This window comes from Lolium rigidum, chromosome 7, assembly GCF_022539505.1.
Source record: "Lolium rigidum isolate FL_2022 chromosome 7, APGP_CSIRO_Lrig_0.1, whole genome shotgun sequence".
NCBI classification, from domain to species: Eukaryota; Viridiplantae; Streptophyta; class Magnoliopsida; order Poales; family Poaceae; genus Lolium; species Lolium rigidum.
Window position 1 is genome coordinate 239948652 of NC_061514.1, and position 12285 is coordinate 239960936.

At 44.7% G+C, this 12285-nt stretch overlaps 1 protein-coding gene across 7 annotated transcripts; it reads right to left on the bottom strand.

The window, feature by feature from the left end:
- Positions 1–644: 644 nt before the first annotated feature.
- On the bottom strand, positions 645–6283 carry LOC124677236. Of its 7 annotated transcripts, none has more exons than XR_006993995.1 (7): positions 5906–6277; positions 5646–5723; positions 5408–5499; positions 4545–4580; positions 4374–4446; positions 2519–2660; positions 2011–2263 (listed from the first exon to the last, which is right to left on the bottom strand). XR_006993995.1 is itself a non-coding variant. In XM_047213232.1 (5 exons), the coding sequence occupies exons 1-5, from the start codon at positions 4354–4356 to the stop codon at positions 955–957; spliced, it is 468 nt and encodes a 155-aa protein (XP_047069188.1). In that variant the 5' UTR covers positions 4357–4367; the 3' UTR covers positions 645–954. The 7 variants fall into 7 exon arrangements, 2 of the variants coding, with proteins under 2 accessions (XP_047069188.1, XP_047069189.1); XR_006993994.1 differs by having other exon boundaries at positions 5932–6262; XR_006993998.1 differs by lacking the exon at positions 4374–4446 and having other exon boundaries at positions 5932–6283.
- Between the last annotated feature and the right edge of the window lie 6002 nt (positions 6284–12285).

Below are 12285 nucleotides of genomic sequence, written 5' to 3' on the forward strand. Positions count from 1 at the left end.
CATGGTCTGGTATGGTTCTTAGTTACTAGATTTAGATGTGCGCCTTGGCGCACGATCCCGTAAAATTCGTATCGTTGCACATTTTGTATAGCAATGCGAAAATTGGGTGAAAATGATAATATGTTTATTATGTTTCAGAAAACAAAATCGATACGATGATCTTCCGATAAATCACACAAAGTTACAAACGAAGTAGGAAACATTTATATACACCAAAAAAAATAGAGAAATATATCATAGTGAAAAATACTTGATGGCTATGTCAAGACAAAGAGAAATAGAAATAGAAGAAAGGAAAAGTTGGGCTATCTACAGAAGGAATAATGTTGGTAAAATCGAGCTAATAAAATACGCAAGAGCAACGACCGTCACGATCCTCCCATGTTCAATTTGGGATTTCCATCTACTTCAAAATAAGAAAAATAGGAATACATGAAAATAGATGAGCCACAGTAGCCAGATGTTGTAAAGGACCATTTTTACTGGACTGTCCATATGATGAAAATGCAGGTTCTGACTAATAATGACTCAATTAATACAGTATGATATACGAAAGGAACAAAAACACATCGATTAGAAGTGCGCCCTTTATTTTTATCTTCATATGAGTGGAAAGAAAGCACTACCAATCATTAATTTACGGAGAAGAGAAAATATACAGTATTATTAGTATGCTATAGAAACGATATTTATACTTGGACAACCTTTTCTGATCCAACAAAAGCAAGAGAACATGCAGAATATTAATGAACACAAATGTAACAAAACAGATGAACCAAACATGGTAGAGAAGGTTGTCATTGATCACTGAGGTCAGTGATTTTACTACCATGCAATCAAGGCTACACTGTGAAAGAAACCAAATAATATCCGGCCTACCTATCTCCCTCTTCTGGCCCCAATCCCATGAAGAGAGGGAGACAGAGAGAGGATCCTAGGATGCGCGTCTCCCTTCTAGATGCAAGGATGACGACAACATCTCCAGCCACCAGGGAAGCAGATAGCGATGGAGGAGGGCAGACAACTGCAGTGCTGGCCGGTGTCCTTCCAGGTCCGTGCAACAATGTCAAACACCTGAACATGCCAGAAAGGGCCAATGCCCTATTAGTAGAGACATAATATTTCTCAATCCAGGGGTATGCTCATGTAGATTTTTCACAGTGAGCATGTATTATAGGCAAAACAATTAATTCTCAAAAAATCCTATAAGTGAGGATATATGTGGATTATTTATTCAAAGGACCAGGCAATTCATTGGTGCTTCAAACATGAAGAAGCACATTTTTTATTTCTAAATACAGTGACACCTTTATTTGCGTAAGGTAGCCTATAAAAATTACACTTGTGCATGAGACCTTTTTCTTGCTTAACTACCCACTGGTTTATAAGTCTAAGAGATCGATGTGACAGTCGCTAAACTGTGAAGAAGTGAGCATATTGGTAAACACAATTGCCTAATGGTATACGAAACTGATCTAACAACGTGGATCATGAGCTAATATTTCTTTCTAATTATCAAAATTTCTCCTTTGAATTCAATATTTGCTTGTGATCCATTACAAAATGGAAAACCAGAGAAATAATCTCCAAAGAACAAACAACCTAAAACATGTGAACTAACGGTCTATCAGGGCTTGGTGTAGGAATAGTGAAACCAAATTCCAGGTAACAGAAGCTATAACTTTTCAATTCAGCCAACACCTCCCCCCATGTAAGATTCTAACAACTAACAGTAAAGCCTTACAACCACACCAGGTATAGAAGGAATCCCGTCAGCACATTATAAACCAGCAGGACTCATGGCGAGAGAAGACTAATAAACATCTTATTGGCGGTACCATAATAGGCAAATAGCATGCAGAAATAACATAATTGGGAAATGTACAGAAATATCCATCTAGGAATTTAAATATTAGATAATTTTACCATAAATGTTCCCTAACAAATTGGACATGTACGCTGATAAAAATGAAAATGAGAGCACGCAGATAAGACCGTAAAGTACTAATATAGTAACAGAGATGATGTCACTCACATACACCATAATAAAAAGTCAAAGAAGCATCACACTTTCAGGTTGGTCAATCGATCAATTCCTATCTGATGACGGGCACATGATATGAGTTGCATCCAAGCGAAACCGCATGAACCATCACCTACTCTAGACTACAATAGGGAAACACTCACCAATCTTTGATTGTAAATCTGAGAACAAATTCTAGCTTGATTCTCTACCAGAAAAAGCAGACCTATGAATTACTACCTTCATCCCAAGGCTTAAGGCTTATATTTTTTGGAAAAGTCAAAGCAAGTAAATTTTGACCAAATTTTCAGAATAATCTATCAATAAATATGATATTTTGAAGATAGCACATGAAAATATATTTAATTATCTATCTAATAATATTAATTTTCTATTTTACATTTTAATAATTTTTGATAAAAACTTGGTTGAACTTGACATAGTTTGATTTTCTGAAAAAAATATAGGCCTTAAGCCTTGGGATGGAGGTAGTACAGCTCAAAATGGAGAAGAAAATATTACTAACAGTGAAGCATAACGATAGTCCATTTTCAATCAGTTGTCGCCTCCCCCGCCGAAGCCATCTGCCGCCCTCGTCGTCTTCCCAGTTCCGCTGTAATGTGTTGAGCTCCGCAATCTGAAGCACATGTTGATTTCTATGCATCAGTTATTTTGAATGTACAGGAGTATAATGCAAAAAATGAGTAGTTGGAGAGCATTTTGTTCTTTGAATCTACAGGTCCCTCATTTAGGTGAGAAATGAAATTCCAGTTCTCTGGAGCAATGTTTTTGCATTTGATCATCCTAAAAACACTACTTATCAGTTCCAAAAATAAAGGCAGAAGTAAATAGAAAATCAGTTTTCAGACATGTTCAGTGTAAAATGAATAAAAAGAGGTGTAGTTTGAGTAAACCTAGTGTCAAACTACTCCTATGTGATCACAACAGTCAGTAGTAAATGTAAGGGCAGAAACTACGATCAGCCAGCCCCCTGAGATGCATGTCGATAAAGATGCATGTCGATAAGGCAGAGCTGCTCTCATGGAGGCCGAGCTTGAGACGACCAAGAATGTACTGGTTACATATACAGGCATATACCTGATGCTTCTCCAAAATGTTTTGCAAGTTAATTGGCAGCATCTGATCTGGCTGCCATGGAATTGCATTGCAGGATCTTGAGATGTCAAAAGGGCAGCAAGCGGAGGTGCTGGCGAACATTGAGAAGAAAAAGAAGAAGGGATGGTAAGACCACCACTCTCACTTGCATTGCAGCCATTGACACGCTGTCAGTCTCAAATTGTGAGCTCATCTCATTCATCTTATAAGCTGATATCATAAAGTTTTATCTCCAACAGCGAGAACCCGTTCCGCTAGTGAAGAAAAGCTTGATGATGGCGCCGCAGATGCCGACCCTGGGGGAGGAAGCAAGCACGAAGCAGAGACTACACAAAGAAAGAAGAGAAATTCGCACCAAAATGGATACATACAATCTGGAATACCGAGACAGAATGTACCACATTAGGCCCCATTGGACCACAAATAGAATAGATTCTACACAGTAACATAATTCACCTATAGGTTGAGTAAATATGTAAGTTGAATGCCACATGATAGTAGATATATAAGTTTTGATAAAAGTAGGGTGTGTTGCTTTTAACACAAGTTGTATTTTGATTTACTATATTCTGCTTAATACAAGAAAGACATAATTTACCTGTACGTACTCGTCGAGTGCTTTAGTTTACCAATCATCTGAAGGAGAAGCAGGAATCACCGTGACTAAGAGCTTGTACTATTCCAAACGAGTATCATACCTAATAAATCTACAGTTAGAAGCATCTCACTCGGTATCTGCATCACTGCTATTATTCAGTATCTGGAAACATTCCAATTGCTGGAATCTTGGGAGGAACGAAGTCCATCTGGTCTGGTGCACTCTGGGACCGAAGGAAGATACTTAATGTAATTTCCATAGCTGCGCAAGTTGCTCCAGGATCTAGTTGATATGTTCGCAGTTCTAACCAAAATGGCTAACGCGATATTTTTCCAATAACTATTTCCAGTTGTGCATCTCTGACAGTACAAAAACCAGATTGAACTGCAGGTGAAATGAAATCTTGGGTCAACATGACTGATCTAGAGTGCAATGATTATGAGAGTGCATATGAGATAATTTAGATTAGACATTCGAGGCAATTGAGGTGAAGTTAAGCGAAGTTTTTTATGTGGTTGCTCATCTTGAAGTTCTCATTTTGATAAGAAAATAATTTCAAGGTTCTACCTCTAGTTACTGGAATGAAAGAAGTGCTTATTGGGTATAAGGGAGACAACATCACATTTTATATCTAACCTATAAGAAGACCCCGTCAAGGAAATCCGGGTGCATCAGTAACCATCCATGGGCCAAGTTGAGTTCAATAAGCCTTGAAGTGAAATCAAAGTAACACAGTTGGCTAAATGTCTGCATACATGAATAATTTGTCATAGAAGATCTATTGTTGAGAAGATCATAGTAAGTTACCTGTAAGGCATGAAGTGATCCGAAAACTGTTTGAGCCTACAAAATTTTGCAAGGTGGCATCAATTATTTTGATGAATTGTATCAAGCTGTTTACAGTAGCTTGCATGATGCATGAATATGAATACAACACTAAAGGTTGTTCTGTTGATAACCAAGTTACAACAGTACGACTCAGGGCTCCAAGCTACTAATATATCATCGAACAAGCAACCCGTGAATTTGCTTTCTCTAAAAAAAACTAATAGAACTTAGTTTGTGCAACCTTCCTTTATGTGAACCAGAAACTAAATCAATAGAAAATATTTCCACAAAGCAGTACCATAGTTTAGTTTGTGCAACCTTCCTTTATGTGAACCAGAGACTAAATCAATAGAAAATATTTAAGAAACCCGAATACAAATCAGCAGAGATTGTACCATCTTACAAAAACGAATGCTAGGTAACGACAGAGATGCAACAAAGCAATAGATCTGATGACAAAAACGAATGAGCTACCAAGATTGATTGATACGAACTTGGAGCGCTATGTATTTATTTATGTTGTTGAACAACTGATGCAAGGGACTATCGTAGATTATCAAATCAATATTCTATGCTTTTGTAGTTGCCCATAAGGCCATAGCAGAGGAGAATAGAGGTAAGAAATGGTTCACCACCTACCTATATCAGTTAGTGTTCACTAAACCATCACTCCTCATTTAGAAATCCACAAAAAACAAATCATATGCATATGAAGAAAGCATAAATGGTATATAAAAAGGAAGCCAGATCTAGGCTTAACTTGATGTGTTCATCTGCAAGAAGCATTTTCACAATTATGCTGACCAAAGCAAAGCAGTGTGATTAGGGGAGGAAAGCTGTACCTAAAGCAGAGCATGGCATTGAGGCAAGGAAGCATAAACTCGCTGCGATCTGCCGTTCCGATGAAATACAAGTTGTTTGAATTGTTTCTTTCCTGTTCACAAGATGGACCAAACAAGATTATAGGTATAGAGACAATTTTACACAATAATTATGGTCTACTTCCTGGTATAGCTGAAATTTCTGCTAATAAAAATCAAAACAAGTAGGTATACATGAAGTAGAAGAAAATAAAACTACCTGCCAGCCTCTGACTCCCGTCCTTATTTATCCATGAAAGTTGTCTCTGCGCAGCTTATTGGTCCATGGCCTCACGAGCTGTGGACACAGTATAACCAAACACTAAAATTAGAGGTAGAAGTAGAGAAGATTGGGAGAGATAGAGAGGGGTTATCTGGACTGCCAAGAACAGAGGATGAGCTTGGTGCTGCTGAGGATGAGGGCCACACCAACGCAAATATGAATGGACAGAGAGATGTGGGATGAGGCAGCGTACATACCAGATGGAGGAGACGAGGATGCTCACCTGGTTCCCGCGCTCATGGTCGGGGAGGATCTAGCACGCGGTGCTCGGGATCAGAGGAAGCTTCCCTGCCATGGTCGTGGTCGGGGACGGCGAGTTTGACGAGAGACCTGCAGGGTGGAGGGGACGAGGGAGGAGGCCGCCACCAACGACAGCTGCTCGGTCACCCCGCGTGGCACCCCTCCTCCATGGTCGCTGTTGAGGCCGCCGCCGTCTGCCCCGTGAGCACCACGAGCCCGAACGAGCAGATCAAGCGACGGGCGGCGAGGAGGCTGCTGTGGTCGCCACCAGATGCCCTCCATCGCTGGACTCGAGTAGGGATGGGCGCGGTGGAGGCCCTGATGCCTTCTTCTGCTCCGGCACGGCGCTTGTCGAGGGCCTGGCGGCATCCTCTGCGCGTGTGTGCACGGCAGCGGCGCCCCGGCCGACGAGGGTTGCAGGTGGAGGAGGTGAGGCCGAGGGAAGGGGAAGAGAAGGGACTGGGGCGGCGGCTGCGGGGGATTGGCAGGCGGCTGCCTGCGTGTGGATCGAGCGAGGAGAGGGAGCGAGGGGATTGAGGAGGACGGGGCGACGGGATTGGGGGCTGGCGGCGGCGGCGATGGGAGGGCGCGAGGGGAGAGGAGGACGTGGGAGGCGGGTGAGAGCGGAGCGATGGAACGGGCCGCGCGGGCTCATCAGCTGACCCATGGATAAAATGCGGAACCGAGCGAGGGCCTCGCTGCTCTGGACGAAATCGACGGCGAAGATCGCGCCACGTCAGCTCGATCTGACGGCCGAAAATCCAAACGTCTGTGAGACCCCCTATGGGGACCATCATATACACCTTTAGATTATTGCCTCATTCTGTGCAAGCTGCCAATCACCAGCAAGATGTATGACTAAATGCTCCTACAGGCTGTAGCTAAGAGCAAATGCGAGAACATTCTTTCAGAATAGGTTAGGATCAATGCCAGGCTTTATCTACTTACACTGGTGGAAAAAGGGCCTTTGGTCGCGGTTCGCAACTGCCATTAGTCGGGGTTGCGCAACCGGTTGCGAACCGCGACCAAAGTAGCGCGACTAAAGGCCCCCCCCTTTAGTCGCGGTTGCTTACGAACCGCGACTAAAGGCCCGTCCACGTGGGCGCCAGGCGACCGTCGGGGCGGAGGCCCTTTAGTCGCGGTTCTTCTGGCCGACCGCGACTAAAGGCCGCCGCAGGTTTAGGGTTTTAGGCCCCCCTAAACCTGCCCCCTAAACCTGTTTTCTCGTTTAATTTGTATTGTTTTATTTCTTTTGTGCTTTATTGTAATTTTGAAGGAGTTTCACATATTCTACGGTACTACATACATGCATGCATATGAATGTACAATTTCAAACAAATTTGAAATTAGAACCAAAAAGAATTCAAGAGGAATATACAATATATATTCAATATCATCGGAGGACCATATACAAGTTTGAACAAGTTTCCATACATAATTTAATGCATGTATAGTTCTACGTCCTCTACGTAGTGTTGTCCTGTAGGATCGATGACTTCCCTCGCGAACCATCCAGCTAGTTCCTCCTGAAGTGGTCGGAAGCGAGCTTCTGGACTAAGCGTCTTCCGGAGGTTATTCCTCTTGATGTTGATCTCATCCGACTGGTCCCGCTCATTGGTGTATCTCCGGATCCTCTCACAAACATAGTATCCACATAGATTGGTCCCCGGTGGCTGAATATCCCCAGTCGTCCGCACTGCCCTTTTAAAATGTAGCTCTTTTTTGAATTCACCGACCTTTTCATCTACGAACCGTCTCCAAACCCTACGAGGCAAAGAAAATTAAATGAACAAGAGAGTTATTAATTAGTTACTTGATATTAGGAAATGATGAACGAAATAGGCCGATCGATATAGAGCGCAAATGAATGAAAACAATTACTTTTGCATCATTTTTCTCATGTCGGCCCAAAGCGCCGCATCCATATTCAGAGAGTGTTGGACGAGAACTGTGGAGGTGTGAAATTGAATTACCATCAGAATCCAGTGGAACTTGCGGACACGATACATGCACAGTCATGCATATATAACTCATCGATTAGCCACATACCATGCATGGAGTAAACAAAAGAGAATGTGCTCAAGACAGAAACACTCACCCAAAATGGTAAGGAAATAGAATATCACTTTTGAGTTCCTGTTTTCTAAGAAACCGCCACGAGTCTTCCTCCACGTCGGCGGGGTGGTGTTCTAACACATATGAATTAACGATGTGTGGGTCAATGAACCCAACATCATGGATGTTCCTTATTTGCATTTCCCGCTTCTTCATTCTGCATAATAGCGTACACAACAAGATAGTTAGGACAATATATAGTGTAGGCAATGAACGAGATGGGGTAGAAATTAATAAATCACTTACAGAACGTAGCAACTGATGATAGATTTGTCGAGGTCGCGCAGATTGAACAGCTGGAACAATTCACTCCGATAAATTGTTATATAGTAATGTTTGAAGTGATGCTCATGTCTAACTTCCGCATAAATATAGTCTTTGGCGTTTTTAAGTTTTATGTAACTCTTGTACCAATTTAGCAGACCTTTCATTTGTCGAGGTAGATCCTCTTCCTGCGCAGGCTCGACGAGAGGGCCATTCTTCACATATGTAAATACTACGTCCTTCATTGGCGCCTCATCAAGGCCTAACAGTGCACGAAGAGTGATACCTAAGGTGGCCGCTTGTTCTCTGGCACTCGTTACAGTCAATCCATGTGCTGCCGTAGCTGCTATGATATCGGGGGCATCCGGACCGGCGGCTTGCACTATGAGCGGGGCGATCGATTGTTTACTTTGTTCCCCGAGCTGGGCAACTTCTTTCCCCCTTTCTAATTTTTTCTCGGCCTCCTCCAAGGCTTTCTTCTCCTGCTTCTCCGCCAACTCTTGGTTCCTCTTGAACGCGAGTGCTTGCCTACGAAGTTCACGTGCATAGTCGTCAGGCAGATTCTTTGCGGCTTGGGACGGTGTGTTCAAAAATGACTTAGCCCACTTCTTTTGCTCATCAGAAAATACTGGCTTGGGCTCGCCCTCTATTTTCTTCTTGCAGCTCCAGCAGCCGCGCCCGCCTCGACTTCCTCGGCACTACATTCCCAAGGCCTCGTGGGGAGAGGCTTCAGTGATACCTCCGGTACCTTTGTTTTCTTAGGTACGTAAGGGTCCGGGTTAATAATCCAGGACTGCTGCTTCTGCTTCTTCGCCGGAGGTGGATTGGGGGGCGGCGTCTGCTTACCCGCCCGGGGCGGACTAGGGGGCGGCGGCTGCTTACCCGCCGGAGGTGAATTGGGGGGCGGCGTCGGCCCTCGTTAAGGAGGTGTAGGTGAAGCACCACCACCACCACCGCCTCCGCCGCCACCACCACCACCGTAGGGGGGTGGACTTGTTGGCGCCTCGCCTGGAAACTTGATAAACTTCTTCTGCCATAGAATGAACTGGCGCTTGACATCTCCAAGTCTTGTCGCCCCTTCAGGTGTAGCAATGTCAATGTCCAGGTCTTCAAACCCTTGGACTATGTCCTCCACCGTGACACGAGCATAGCCATCTTGAATGGGGTTGTTGTGGTGGAGTGCTCCAGGTGGTAAAGCACTGCCGATGGCTACCTTCATGGACATGTTCCCGATAGGATAATACAGATGACATGCTTTCATCTCCTTTATATCGTCCACGGGGTAGCGAGGAGGCTCCGGTGCAGTAATTTCGACCACCAGAGGCTCCGGTGCAGTAATTTCGATCATCGGTGCACCAGCCGATGGGGCCTCCGTGGAAGCCACGCTGCTTCTCTGCGGCTGGCTTCCGAGATCCAATGGATGATCTTCATGCTGCGCCTGAGCTGCATCTCTTTCGGCTACTAGTACACTCACGGTTTTCTTCATGACATCCATTTCCGATGCCAACCGCGCCACAACATATGCTTCCCGATCCATCTTTCTCTTACGGCTTTTGTAACCGTACGGGTCATCGTTCTGGGGGAACCCTATTTTCCACGGAATGTGCCCCATGCCTCGTACACGTCCTCCGTGTTCAGGATTCCCGAGGGCTTTTGTCAGGGCGTCGTTCTCTCTGTTGAACTTGATCCTCCCCTCTTGAGCATCCCTCATTGCCTCAATAAGCTTTTGGGTGGGTGTAATTATTTTGCCCTGGTAAACACACTCCCCGTCTCCGGGTTCAGCGATCCCCCATGCCCGTACCACCAGCTTTTGGCCCTTGGGTCCCATCCCTCCGTACCTGGACGGATTCCTCGCGCCCTCAGCTCGTTCTCCATCTTCTCCCACCTAGGCTGCCAAAAGCGATACCCTCCTGGCCCCATTTTATGATTGTACTCTTTCTTGGCCGCATTATCCTTATTTTTTTTCGATATTTCAAGGAACTGCTCCGATTTCTTTTGCTTCACAAGTTCTGGCCAATCATGTTGCAGTTTCTCATATTGTCCTTTGAAATCCGGAGTCTTGCCCGGCTTGACAAAGTCATGGGCTAGATTTTGCTTGTATTTCTGGAATGCGTTGGCCATCCTAGAAAGAGTGAACTGTTTGACTAGCTTGCACCTCTCCTTGTTTTCCGCAATCTTGTTACCCTCCTCATCGTATTTGCGGTATTCCGGAGGTAGAACGAAATGTTCCATAAGCTTTTTGAAGCAATCTTTTTTGTTCTCTTATCGACAAAAGTGAAGCCAACACGTGCCTTCTTTGGCTCATTCCACTCCTGGACGGTGATCGAGACGTTGTCTCTAACAACGGCTCCGCATTGGCTGACAAACTTGGTGGCGTTCTTGCTGGGCTCCAGCGGCCTGCTGGTTGCTTCCTCGACAACATCGATGGTGCATGTTTCTCCTTCTTTCATCGTCTTGGTTGCGCCACGCTTTGACGATGACGTACTCGATTGTTTCGATGATCCGGCCGAGGGCTAAAATAAGAAAGAGAGGCGCGCGTGTTAGTACACACATATTTATTCAAATCAGTGAGTTTGTATCACCAGAGGCTCAATGTATATATATATACCTCGGCGCCGGAGGTGGTTGCTACTTCCAACTGAAGATCGTCGTTTATCGACGTTTCTTCGGCACCATCTTGCTGACCATGCCCTTCATCTTCACCCTCAAAGTTCAGATAAGAAGAGATATCATCTTCTTCTTGTCCGGTCGGCACATATAGAACATCGCCTTTTATGATGCCGAAGATATGTTCTTCAGCGTCCGGATCATAGTTGTCCATAATCGGGTCAGCTCTATCGTCCGCCATATGTCAGTCCTGAAAACATGTAGTAAAAACAAATTAATTGTGTATATGCATTATCACATCTCTTCTACATATAAACAGAGAGGGCGACGAGGGAGGCGAGAGGGGGGACGCAGTGACCGCGTGACCGAGAGACCGGTGGCGGTGGCGAAAGGGCGGTGGCGAAAGGGCGGTGGCGGTGCCGAGGACACATAACCCTCGCCGCCCCCTCTCGATCCGTATACGTGCGGTGGTTAAGTTATTTTTGTTATTTTAAAAGTGACAAACTTTTGTTAAGTTATTTTAAAAGTGACCGAGAGACCGGTGGCGGTGGTGAAATAGCGGTGGCAAAAGGAGGGGGCGAGGGTGGGAGAGGGTGTCGCGGAAGAGGGAGGCGAGGACGAGCGCGTTGGCGTTGGCGCGTTGACGGCGTTGGCGTTGGCGCGTTGAATAGAGGTAGCGTTGGCGTTGGCGCGTTGAATAGAGGTAGCGTTGACGGCGTTGGCGCGTTGACGGCGTTTGGCGACGGTATGGCGTTACAATTTTAGTTCATTTTTTATTAAGTCAAAATTTTAGTTCATTTTTTATTAAGCCACACTTGAGCTTTCTCATTTAATACACTCCGCATCTTGACGGCGTTGGCGCGTTGACGGCGTTTGAATAGAGGTAGCGTTGACGGCGTTGGCGCGTTGACGGCGTCAATTTTAGTTCATTTTTTATTAAGTCAATTTTTATTAAGTCAAAATTTTAGTTCATTTTTATTAAGTCAAAATTTTAGTTCTTTTTTTAGACAAAGTTTTTAATTAAGTCAAAGTTTTTAATTAAGTCAAAATTTTAGTTCTTTTTTTAGTACCCATTTTAGTTCAATTTTTACTAGTTTTTAATTAAAAAAACTTATAGTTACACAAAGTAAAAAACAAAAAAACTAAAAAAAAGAAAAAAAAGGCAGGCCGGGGCTCTCGTCTGCGCGCGCTCCTCCCCTCTCTCTCTCTCATGCGTGCACACGTGGCGGCCGCCGGCGAGCAGAGCGCCCCCGGGGCGAGCAGAGCGGCGGCGGCGGCCTGGCGCCTCTCCTCTCTCTTTCTCTGCGCCGGTGATGACGAGGGGCGGCCGGCCGGCGACGCGCGCGGGCGT